At 37.1% G+C, this 13,641-nt stretch overlaps 1 protein-coding gene across 1 annotated transcript in view; it reads left to right on the forward strand.

Moving 5' to 3' along the window:
• Positions 1-13,641, forward strand: part of PDS5A (PDS5 cohesin associated factor A) — an 89,871-nt gene that overhangs the window by 70,872 nt on the left and 5,358 nt on the right. The window contains exons 28-30 of the mRNA XM_010833563.1: positions 295-440; positions 1,484-1,592; positions 6,256-6,608. Coding sequence (XP_010831865.1) covers positions 295-440; positions 1,484-1,592; positions 6,256-6,608 — 608 coding nt within the window. The remainder of the gene's footprint in view (positions 1-294; positions 441-1,483; positions 1,593-6,255; positions 6,609-13,641) is intronic.

The following is a 13,641-nucleotide window of genomic DNA, read 5'->3' on the forward strand; positions in this document are numbered from 1 at the left end:
TTTTAGGGGCACTTTTTATTTTAATTGAACAATAAAGAATAATTAAATAGTGCATAGTTGTGGTTTTTTTTGCATAGTTATTTTTAAAAGAAGTAATACTTCTGACTTCAAATTATGTTCAGACACAGTATTAAAGAATTATCATTTCTAATAAATTTAGGATTTAACTTCCCAATAACAACTGTCTTAACAATTCCTGGGCTTAAGCAGAACAATAATCCCTTACATGTGTATAAATTTATATGTATTCCTTTTAGTAAGGTATAAAATAACATGCATATATGTAATTTCTAGCCAAAACCTGCTGGAGTACTAGGTGCTGTAAACAAGCCTTTGTCAGCAACGGGAAGGAAACCATATGTTAGAAGCACTGGAGCTGAGACCGGAAGCAATATTAATGTAAATTCAGAGCTGAACCCTTCCACCGGAAATCGACCAAGGCAATTTTTTTTCTTCAGTTGTTTTTGTTATGATCACTCACTACTTGATACATCTTTCAATTCCTTTTCTTAAAGCACATCACAAAAATGGACTTTAGGGAACATCTTAGTAAAAAACATACTGCTGAATTTTAGTATAATTAATGATGGTAATTGAGTGTGTATTACACTTTGGGAAACCATTTAGCATTCTAAATGTATAGAAAAGTTAAATAAAAAGAATTTGTAGAACAGTAAAACTAATTTACTTGGAAGTGTGTGTGTATATGTGCAAATTTAACACTTAGGAAAACTGAAAATATAACTCTTTAAACAAATTTATTTATATGCTTTTTAACTCGAGATTTAGTATAGCATGAATAAAGATAACATTGTTAATAACATTTGCCACTTATTGTTAAAGATTCCATGTTTAACATGTCAGGTGTTTACTGTCTTAGCTACTGCATAAAAATTTCCACCTGACCCTACTCTTACAAACACTGAATAATGAGGCTTTTAAAGATTTTATTCTGATTCATGATATTTTAAGAATAAATTCAACTGGTAGTGTTTTAAACACATTTTTAGCAGTAGAATCCAAAGATATAAAAATATTAACGTGGGGCATCTGTGGTTTACGTGGATGGTGGGCGTCAAACACCTCTCCTGTGGCCTTTTCTAGCAGCCCCCTGTCTTACAGAAATAATTAAGAACACAGACTGAAGAAAATGATAGTCTTAATCTGCTGTACTTTTGCTTGGTTTTAGCGTTTTCCACCCCAGCAGATAGGCTTATAGAAGAGTTATGTTGTTTGTTTCTTGACAACTAATCTATCAGGTGACTTTAGGCAGTCATTTCTTTCTTAGATTAGTAAGGTTAAGTGGAAATCAGTAACTTGGTGTAATAGGGCAGTAGGCTGTAGCCACAGATATGAGTCTTGCTAACTTGGCCAGCCTTCTAAGCCAGTCTAAGCCTCCTGTTTTCTTATTGGTATAGTGAGAGAGTAAAGTTTGTATTCATGTGGTCAAATGAAGAAGCTTTGGTTTGTTTTTCTTCAACAGGGAACAGAGTTCAGAGGCAGCAGAAACTGGTGTTAGTGAAAATGAGGAGAACCCTGTAAGAATTATTTCTGTCACACCAGTAAAGAATATTGACCCAGTAAAGAATAAGGTAAATTTTTAAATTTAATGAGTTTCTCCCATGGAGATTCTTACTACAGTTTCATGACAGGAGTGAAAAACCCACGGTCAGTACATTAATGTATACTACATACTATACATGTGTGTACCTATGCTTACTGTGCTTTCTCTCTCCAGAAATGATTCTGTGTTCACTTTCTTCATTTAACCAGAGCTTGTGTGTCACCCATAATGGTATCCTTCTACCGCACTACTTTTCCCAGTGCCTTGAAAGAATAGGACCTGAGGGGTTTTGAGATCTTGTTTTCAAATACTTCATTGACTCCCGCCAGAGATCAACACTTCTTGTTTGTTTAAGTTAAACTTATGAGCTAGCCATAATGTTTGAGTTTTTATGTATTTAACAGCTGCATTCTTTCTTTGATGGTGGATCTTTTATCTATAGCTCCCAATATTCTTAATTTTTTGGCAGGATAGAAAGGAATGTAACATTGGTAGGAGGATAACTTTCCTCAGTTGGAATAGTATAAGAATAGTAATATTTTTTTTCCATAGAATCATATTTTTGACATACTTTTTTTACACACCATATATTTATGGTATTTATAAGATGTTTTAGGAATTACCCTCAGGTACATAAAATATAGGACTATACAGTCATTCCACAGTAGCTGAACCTTTCCTATCGAAACTCGTTGTCTGAACTCAAACTGAACAGATAGGGGTTTTTTTTTTTAATGCCCCTATCCTTTTTTTTTTTTTTAACTTTACAATATTGTATTGGTTTTGCCATATATCAACATGAATCTGCCACAGGTATACACGTGTTCCCCATCCTGAACCCTCCTCCCTCCCCGTACCATCCCTCTGGGTCGTCCCAGTGCACCAGCCCCAAGCATTTATATACATATTTATTTATTTATTTGGCTACATTGAGGCTTGGTTGAGGCATGCAAGCTTAGTCACCCTGTGGTATGTTGGATCTAAGTTCCCTGACCGGGGATCGAACCTGCATCCCCTGCAGTGGAAGGTGGGTTTTTAACCACTGGACACCAGGGAAGTCCTGATAAGGTTCATTTTTTGGTCAGTCTCTCACTGTCCATACTCTGTGCTCTTTGCTAGCTGAACTTCACTATGTCAGTAGATTCAGGGAACCTCTCAAAGGTGTTAGAATTCAGAAGCCAATAGATTTAGATATTGTGGGATCTTTTTATAGAATTAAATATTCAGCATAAACATGCTTCGATTCAGAAATGCATATTGTTACAGATACTTAGTTAAACATGCTTGTCATGTGTATTAAGAGGTAGTACAGAGATGCAAATGTTTAACTAGTACAAACGGCTAATCTATAACCTTCCCAACCTCTGTGGTAAAATTGTATAAAAGATAAATTGGATATTTAAATTCTAATTTTTGAGGGGCCAAAATGTGACTTCGCTTGACCTGTAATATTATATTGTTTTGTTCCAAACCCTGTTTTAACTTTTTCATACTTCCAAAGAATGTTTAACGATTCAGTGTTGCCTAAAGAGACATGTCGTGTTTTGGCAAAAGCCTGATAGCTTCCCAGTCAGATCTCCCATAAATTGATATGATCATTTCTTTCCAGGATCTGGTCCTCAGTCTTGCATGCTCAAAACAGTGTGTTGCTAGTATATTAAAAGAAGATATGATCTAAGGGAGTGTTTCTTGCTAACCAGTTTCTCGAAGAGGTTGATATGTAAACCAGTTAATTAGTTATATAAATAAAAACTATCCAACAAGTTGGATATGTATGTTTACAGATCAGAACATTTTCTGTTATTCACTCAGTGAGAGAAATCAAATTGTAATATGAAGAATGAATACGAGAGGTGGTTAAAAGAAGTAAGATACTAACATTCCACGGATGCAGGCAAGCAGTACTGCCAGTGTTGCCCTTTAGAGTCTTTCTTCATGCCTGTAGCTGACTGTAGGCATGACTATGCCTTCATGCCTCTTCATTTGGTTTTTGCATGAGTTTGTTATCCATATGCACATATACATAATGTTCATAAATATGTAAATATGATCATGTACATGACTTTTAATACAGTCTTTTTTTCCCTATTAAACAGCCTTATCTTGTGTGTTCAAATTTTTCTCTCCAGAGTTATCATTTTCTTACTTGTATACACATAAATCCTTTCCCCCTTCTTTGTTAGTGCAAACAATGTTGCATTAAACTTACTGGTGATTTTTTTTCTAGGGGCTGAGTTCTAGTAGTGGGATTGCTGGGTCAAGTAGTAAAATACTAGAGATTTTAGATATTTCCATATTGTTTTCTCAGAAAGTTAGAACACCTGACATTTCTACTAAGCGGGTACTTTTTTCTCTACATATCCACCATCAGCAGGTTTTATAGTTCTTTTGAATCTTTTTCTGTTTAAAGTATCAAAACTAATACCCCACTATTGTTTTAATTTTATATTTACTTTTGTTGACCATTTGGATGTACTCTTATGTGAATTGCTTGTTCATATTTGCCCTTTTTTAAATTATCTGTTTTTGTTTCTTTTTTCCGGCCATGCCGCACAGCTTGTGGGAACTTCACTAACTAGAGATCAAACCCAGGCCACCAGGGAACTCAGTAACTCAACTTCTGATGCTGTAGTAGTTATACCTTCTCGTTAACACTCTTGCTTCCTTCTGATCTAGTCACCCAATATAGCACCCAATGTGATCTTTTTAAAAAGATAATTTGGATTCTGTTTGCCCTCTATTTAAAGTCAGTGACTTTTATTATGGACAGAGGACCTTGGTGGGCTACAGTCCATGGGGTCACAAAAGAGTCGGACACAACTTAGCAACTATACAACAACAACTTTTATTAGCACTGAAAATAAAATCAGATTTCTTAAAGGTCCCATAAAGCATTCATGATCTGGCCCATGCTTGCTTCTCCTGCCATACACCAGTCTCACATCACTTCAAGTTACTTAATCTTCCAAGCTCTGTCCTTCTTTGGGTGCTTCATGCTGCCTCTTGAATCTGTCTAGAACACTTTACTTTCCACATGGTAAGCCTTGCTCTGATACTATTATTCCCCAGAATAATCAAATTGGTGTTTCCTTTTATTTATTTATTTATTTTTTCCTGAATTCCCCTTTCTTTAATGTCTTTAGCACTTAGGGTAATCTGTACTTAAATGTTTGTTTACTCTTTAAAAAAGATTAATCATCTATTATGCTCATCTGTTGAGGACCAGAACAGTATCAGTTTTGTTCCCCAATCTATGCACAGCAGCCACTACATGTAATAGACACTAAGTTGAGTGAATGGTTTCGACTTCAGGTTTAACCACACTTAGTCATCTTTATTGGCCTTTTTATTTTGCCCAGGAATCACCATCTTTCACCAGGTGACTTTGCATATCTCTGTCTAATCCGCTGTATACTGTTCAACAGTTTACCCTGTGTGGACCACCTTACTCTTTTTCCTTCATGTATTATCTGTTCTCTTAAGATAAAGTTTACTTTAATGTTTTAAATCCTCAACATGAAACACTGATTTTTGGATTTTCTAACTTAAGATACTATTTTCATGAGTTTTCATTTAAGTAAATTATCTTGAAACATGAAAGATTTATATGTGTTTCCCAGTCATTCTGAAAACATTTTGAGGGGAAATGAAAGTTAATTAACTGAAAAGATATAGTCTTAATTTTTTGGATGATGATAGTGTTCCTTTGTTTCCCTTGAATCAATTCAAATTATTACAGTTGATTCCTAAATTTCATTTGTATAAAGGTCACTTTCATCCTGAAAACTGTTATTCCTCCTAATGTCTGTTATGTCTGTTACACTAAAATCGAATTTTATTAGCTTAAACATTTTAGATGACAATATGTATGCCAAACTAGAAAGAGGAAAAAAAAGAGAATGTTCAGGAAGAAGTAGGTTAATGACCGATCCAATAAGAAGAGACAAAAGTTTGAATGAATGAGTGAAGTGAGATGATAAAGAACTTTCTGTTACAGAACTATGAAGATTATTATAGTTAGACGCATCATAGAGAAAGAAAATAACATTGAATTATGAAAACATCCTCCCTGCTTTTGAAAAGTTGTAGCATTAAGAACATACTAGCAATAAAAAGGACGTTTTTATTTAAAATGAGTGTGAAAGAACAGCTGAGTAGGTTTTCTCATGTAACTGCCTGTACCATTTAATACATATTTACTGAGTATAATATATGCCACACACTATGGTTAGGTATGGAGAAGGCAATGGCACCCCACTCCAGTACTCTTGCCTGGAAAATCCCATGGATGGAGGAACCTGGTAGGCTGCAGTCCATGGGGTCACTAAGAGTCGGATACAACTGAGTGACCTCACTTTCACTTTTCAGTTTCATGCATTGGAAAAGGAAATGGCAACCCACTCCAGTGTTCTTGCCTGGAGAATCCCAGGGACGGCGGAGCCTGGTGGGCTGCCATCTGTGGGGTCGCATAGAGTCGGACACGACTGAAGCAACTTAGCAGCAGCAGCAGCATGGTTAGGTATCATGTTCAGTCCTTACCCTTAAGGAATTTACATTCCTCGTGGGACATAAGCAGTGAGTTAGAAACCCTGAAATCCCAACTCCTAAAATAACTTGCAGAATGCTTCTTCTAGTCAGATCAGTGATATTTAAGGAATTTCTGTTCATAAAATTGTTTTCTGCTCTTCTAGGAAATTAATTCTGATCAGTCTGCCCAGGGCAACATCAGCAGTGACCGAGGAAAGAAAAGAACAGTAACAGCAGCTGGTGCAGAGAATATCCAACAAAAAACAGATGAGAAAGCAGATGAATCAGGACCACCTGCCCCTTCAAAACCCAGGAGAGGACGTCGACCCAAATCTGAATCTCAGGGCAATGCAACCAAAAATGATGATATAAATAAACCTCTTAGTAAGGGAAGAAAGAGAGCTGCAGTCAGTCAGGAGAGCCCTGGAGGTCTGGAAGCAGGTAATGCCAAAGCACCCAAACTGCAAGACACAGCCAAAAAGGCAGCACCGACAGAGAGACAGATTGACTTGCAAAGGTAATGTACTCCATTCTTTCTGAACTTTGAGTTTAGACATTTTGTTTTATTCCTTGTTGCCATCCATAACAGCCAAATACCTAGCCATTTGGGAGTGAAAACTGCCCCCTGGTTTTCCTCAGTAAGTTATGATGGCATTTGTTTTTAATCTCATAACCTTCAGGACAACAATTTGAAGAGAGATCTCCTAAATTAGGATATGGTATTTTGGTATTTCTATTTATTAGCAAGGATATTATTATCTTGGTCTTCTTCACATAGTTGCATGGGGTTTACTAAATATAAACGGCTACTTTTTTGATACAGAAGTCCCAGAATGGAGTAAATAGATGTCATGACACATGAACAAGTATATCTTGCTCTTTAATTCCACTTGTTATAGTAAACTTTAAATACATCAACAACTTACTTCTCTCCCCTACCCTTCCCAATGAGAATAACTTCACAGCTGCTCGTCTTTGATCATGTTTGGGTTAGGTTTTTAAATTAACATTTATGAAATTCTGAAGTTTCAGGTTATTAAATTTGTTATATTTTAAATGTCTCTAAGTACCTTTTCAGCGTCTAATGGCAGCTGATCCAGGCCCAAATCTGACTAAGTAATGGGTGTTTCTTATACTCACTTCCAGTTTTATGGACTAAAAGTAGAAAGCCAATATTGGGGGCAAATTTTCTTATTTTCTCCTCAAACCTGGACCTTTGACCTGTAACAACATACTTAACATTGGCCTCCTTATCTTCATCAGTAAGACAATATGATAATACCTTCCTCAAAGGATTGTTCTAAGAATTAAATGGATCATTAAATAGAAAGCACTTAACAAAATGCCTTGTGTAGAATAAATGCTCAGTAATTAACCACTGTTTTGAATTCTAGTTGCTTTACCCCTTAATATATTTTTAGTTATGCAAAAACTGAAGAAATTTCATTGGAAAAGATAGCCAGAATTCTCTAAAGGATTTCTAGAATTCTGGCTTTTCCTCACCCGCATAAACTACTACTGATCTCACACCCAGGCCACCTGAGCCACCTGATCTTATCTGTCACAAGCTGTCCTTTTGCCATCTAACCAAAATATCCATGAACCCTGAAATATACTTGAACCCTGAAAATATTTTCAGTAGCAACCAACCTTGTCTCTGAAATTGAGCATTGTAAAACCCATTGCTCTGCTTTTAGTTACACCATTGCCCCCAAAGCATTAAACAAACCCAACAAAAATGGCTTACATGCCAGAAACTGCTCTTGATTTAAAATGGCTTTGGGCCTTCTGAAAAATCTTAAAATATCTTTTAAGAGTGAAAAGATACCTTAGAAGTCTTAAGTATGCCAGTTAGTAGATTGGTTGGGCGATGTGTTACACACAATACAAAATTCTTTGTGACAGGTGTTCATGATAGTACTTCAGTAGAATAAATACTGTGCACATATCTTAGAAACTTCTGATTGATTTATTAACTATTAATTCATGGCTAACAAAACATGGAAGGACATTCTGAAACTTTCTGCCAGGCTTCCTTTTGTCTTTTCCATTCTTTCCTGAATCTAATATACAACTCTGCCCTTAAATTCTAGCATTATGACTTTTGTTTGGAAACCTAATTACTCCAGAAACTCTATATTACTCACGATATCCTCTTGCATAGAAATAAACGCATTATAGGCAGATGAGTATTGCTCTTTACACTTCTCATTTGTTCTTCTAACAAATACAGACAGATTAGACTGCCATCATTGTGCTGGGTGTTGGCAATACATAAGTATCCAAAATAGATAGATTCTTGCCCTCCAAGAATATACTTCCCAGCCAGAAGAGAGCAGAAAAACTTTCACTCTAGGTCTATTGACTGATAAAAACATAAGAATTATTTTTATTACTACATAAAGCAGTGAAATTCTGACTCATGCTACAATATGGATGAACCTTAAAGACATTCATTATGCTAAGTGAAATAAGCCAGACCCAAAAGGACAAACAGTGTATGATTCCACTTACATGAAATCCTAGAGTAGTCCAATTAAATTCATAGAGGCAGAATGAGGTGGTTGCCAGGGGATGGGGGTGGGGGACTAGGCATTGCTGTTTAATAGATACGGCATTTCAGTTTGGGAGGATGAAAATATTCTATTAAAACATTAATCCTAATATTGTTTATTAGGTTGTGCAAAAGTAATTGCAGGTTTGTGTTATTGAACTCTGCTCTTTGATATTCATATACATTCTTAAATAAATGTATTTATGTTTTACATCATTTTAATGTGCATTTCTTGCTTTTTTTTTTTTTTGCTAATGACATTGCATTTATTGTAGACTGTAGAAATGATGTTAGACAAAAAGCAAATTCAAACGATTTTAAGTTCAAAATGGGTTGTAAAACAGCGGAGACAACTCACAAAGTCAACAACACACTTGGCCCAGGAACTGCTAATGAACGTACAGTGCAGTGGTGGTTCAAGAAATTTTGCAAAGGAGACAACAGCCTTGAAGATGAGGAGCATAGTGGCAGGGCATCAGAAGTGGACAATGACCGGTTGAAAGCAATCATCGTAGCTTATCCTCTTGCAACTACACAAGAAGTTGCCGAAGAACTCGCCGTCAACCATTCTACGGCTGTTTGGCACTTGAAGCAAATTGCAAAGGTGAAAAGGCTCGATAAGTGGGTGGCTCATGAGCTGACTGCAAATCAAAAGTTGTCATTTTGAAATGTCATCTTCTCTTATTCTATGCAACAACAAGGAACCATTTCTCAGGTTATTGTGACAGGCGACAAAAAGTGGATTTTATTTGACAACTGGCGACGACCAGCTCAATGGTTGGACCAAGAAGAAGCCCCAGAAGCACTTCCCAAAACCAGACTTGCACAAAAAAAACGTCATGGTCACTGTCTGGTGGTCTGCTGCTCGTATTCAGCTTTCTGAATACTGGCAAAGCCCTTACATCTGAGAAGTATGCTCAACAATCGATGAGATGCACTGAAAACCACGATGCCTGCAGCCAGGATTAGTCAACAGAATGGTCCAGTTCTGCTCCCTGACAGTTCTCCACCACACATCGCAAAACCAACACTTAAAAAGTTAAACAAATTGGGCCATGAAGTTTTGCCTCATTCACCATATTCACCTGACCTCTCACTGGTTGACTACTACGTCTTTAAGCATCTCTACAGTTTTCTGCAAGGAAAATGCTACCACAGCCAACAGGAGGCAGAAAATGTTTTCTAAGAGTTTGTTGAATCCTGAAGCACAAATTTTTACATACAGGAATAAACTCATTTTTTGTTGACAAAAATGTGTTAGTTGGGAAAAATGTGTTGGTTCCTATTTTGATTAATAAAGATGTGTTTGAACCTAGTTATAATGATTTAAAATTCAAGGTCTGAAACCACAATTACTTTTGTACCAGCCTAATAGAGATAAATGGCAGTGATTGTACAACAGTGTAAATGTACTTAATGCACACCAAACTGTGTACATAAGAGTGATTAAAATTGTAAATTTTATGTTACATATTTTGTTTCACTTAAAAAATTGTTACAGAAGACTGATAATAGTTAACACTAATACACTGCTTATTATTAGTCAGGCTCAATTCTAAACTCTTTGTTAACCTATTAAGTGCTTAAAACTTCGCTACATGGGTAAGTACTGTCATTATCCCTAGTTTATAAAGAGGAAGAAATCCAAGAATAGAGAGTCCGTGCAGCTTTTGGTCCCTTTGCTTACATGAATAAGTAAAGTAGAGAGGCAGGATTAAAACCAGACATTGTCACTCTGGAGTCCATATTATATTGTCCTATTAAGGTAAAATTTAGTCTTAATTCTATGAGTACTATACATGCATACAAAACTAGTTTAATAGAGGATACTTTGAAAAGACTTTATAACTAATGTAGTTTATATATGTGAAACTTTATTCCATAAAGTGGAAAATGTTTGCATACAGTTAATTTTTAAAATTATTACATAAGAAGCTAGTTTATTAAAATAATCATAGTTTAAATCAGACAAAAACTATAGTCACCTTTTAAACCTATTTCAGAATTCATGCAGAGATAAGCCCTGGCATTATCAGCTTTAGAGAGGGAGAAAACCAAGGGAGAGATCAGATGTTCTTGAAAGTGCCAAACTTAAATGAAGCACGTAACACTATGAGAGCATTGAAGGACTGCAGTGAATAGTAGGTGGGATAATGTGTGGGGTTTTCGGTATATTGGTAGAAATAATAGTGGTAATAGGGAAAGGTTGTTAAACGTCTATTTAAGGCAACCATCTTTATAAAGCAAGTACCTGGGGAGGGAGGAGGGTTCTGGATGGGGAACACATGTATACCTGTGGCGGATTCATTTTGATATTTGGCAAAACTAATACAATTATGTAAAGCTTAAAAATAAAATTAAAAAAAAAAATAAAGCAAGTACCAACTGTATGTTAGAAATAAGGAGGTTAGACCTGAAACAGTTACTTTCCCAGGCCACCTGGTTGGTGCTACACAGAGCAGGGGTTTTGAATCCTGGTCGTGTCCCTTATTAACACTGTATTGTTAATAGAGACAGTTCCAGTTGGTAATATTTCTCCTCTAAACCATGAACATTCAGAACTCTTATTTGTTTCTCCTCTTAATGTGTAAAGAGATGTTTTAATGTGTAGCACTTCATGGCAAATAGAGGGGGGAAAGTGGAAACAGTGACAGACTTTATTTTCTTGGGCTTCAAAATCACTGCAGACAGTGACTGAAGCCACACAATTCAGACACTTTCTCCTAGCAGAAACGCTATGACAGTATATTGGTATGGGGAGGGTAGAGGGAGGGGAGTTCAGGATGGGGAACACGTGTATACCTGTGGCAGATTCATGTTGATGTATGGCAAAACCAATACAATATTGTAAAGTAATTAGCTTCCAATTAAATAAATTTATATTAAAAAAAAAAAAAGCAGACATCACCTTGCCAGCAAAGGTCCATATAGTCAAAGCTGTGATTTTTCCACTAGTCATGTGTGGATGTGAGAGTTGGTCCATAAAGAACACTGAGCCAGCATCAAAGAATTGATGCTTTCAAACTGGTGTTGGAGAAGACTCTTAAGAGTCCCTTGGACAGCAAGAAGATCAAACCAGTCCATCCTAAAGGGAATCCACCCTGAATATTCATTGGAAGGACTGATGCTGAAGCTGAGCTCCAATACTTTGGCCACCTGATACAAAGAGCTAACTCATTGGAAAAGACCCTGATGCTGGAAAAGACTGAGGGCAGGAGCGAAATTGGGGTGACAGAGGATGAGATGGTTGGATGGCATCACCGACTCGATGGACATGAGTTTGAGCAAGCTTCGGGAGTTGGTAAAGGACAAGGAAGCCTGATGTGCTGCAGTTCATGGGGTCACAAAGGGTCACTCTAGCAACTGAAGCACCACCACCACCAAGTAAAAGGAGTAGACACACTAAACAGAAGTTCCTTGTGACTCAGCTATTGTTCTCGCCTTTAGCTGGACAAAACACTGGTCAAAATTCTGAAGGTGCCGATTTTATTTTTATTTCATGGGAAACTCTAGCTTTCACCTTCCTGTAAGTTTCTAAACATACTTTTCATTAAGTGCAAAAATTACCTGCAATTGATTTGACATCTTACCTGTATTTTCTGATTTGATATCTCACCTGTATTTTCCTGAGACCCAGTGAGAATCAGATACAAGTTAAAGCCACATGACTGAACAATTCAGAATACAGAGCTAATATAAACACCTTGAATCAGCCTGTTAAGATTATCAGTACACTTTCACCCATGTAATTAATAAAAGAGACAGGGTTGCCAATGCTGACAGCCATCAAGCACTGCATTTCTGAGCTAAGAATGAACCCAGAGTGGTGGTAGGATCAGGTCATTTACTGCCCTGGCAACTTGAAGTGTAGCCTAGGGTCCTTGCATTGTGGAACCAGAGCTGGGTCTGGATCACTGTGCTAAAAGTAATTTAATTTGGCCCCAGATTTTCAGCTTGAATGTAAGCCTTTGAGAAACAAGGCCGGGCATACTGTGCCTCTCTGTGACCCTAGTATCTAACTCCAGACGCTACTTTGTCAGTCTTTTTCTTTACCTTGCATTACTCTTCACACATTTTACTTAATTTCTCACTTCACTGATGGTCCGTTGCTGCTCTGGTCACAACTGTCTTTACATTAACATCTGAAAAGAGCCTTTCCTGGCATTATCCTACCTCCTATATGCCATCTCTCCTTTTAGATCTGAGTGTCAGATCTCCTCAAGGTAGTCAGTCAGTCTACACTGGGTACTACTAGCATCACCTCCAGAAAACTGGCCCAATTTTATTACTTGGTATTTATACTCTTAGCGTATTTTATGATTATTAAACTTTATTGACCACATTGCCAACATCAGTGCCAACATCCACTGGATCATGGAAAAAGGAAGTGAATTCCAGAAAAACATGTATTTCTGCTTTATTGACTATGCCTTTGACTGTGTGGATCACAATAAACTGGAAAGTTCTGAAAGAGATGGGAATACCAGACCACCCTCCCTGCCTCCTGAGAAATCTATACGCACGTCAGGAAGCAGCAGTTAGAACTGGACATGGAACAACAGACTGGTTCCAAATAGGAAAAGGAGCCCGTCAAGGCTGTATATTGTCACCCTGCTTATTTAACTTCTGTGCAGAGTACATCATGAGAAACGCTGGGCTGGAGGAAGCACAAGCTGGAATCAAGATTGCCGGGAGAACTATCAATAACCTCAGATATGCAGATGACACCACCCTTATGGCAGAAAATGAAGAGGAACTGAAAAAAATCCTCTTGATGAAAGTGAAAGAGGAGAGTGAAAATGTTGGCTTAAAGCTCAACATTCAGAAAACGAAAATCATGGCATCTGGTCCCATCACTTCATGGGAAATAGACGGGGAAACAGTGTCAGACTTTATTTTGGGGGGCTCCAAAATCACTGCAGATGGTGACTGCAGCCATGAAATTAAAAGACACTTACTCCTTGGAAGGAAAGTTATGACCAACCGAGATAGCATA

This window comes from Bison bison, unplaced genomic scaffold (assembly GCF_000754665.1).
Source record: "Bison bison bison isolate TAMUID 2011002044 unplaced genomic scaffold, Bison_UMD1.0 scf7180017863790, whole genome shotgun sequence".
Taxonomy (NCBI): domain Eukaryota; kingdom Metazoa; phylum Chordata; class Mammalia; order Artiodactyla; family Bovidae; genus Bison; species Bison bison.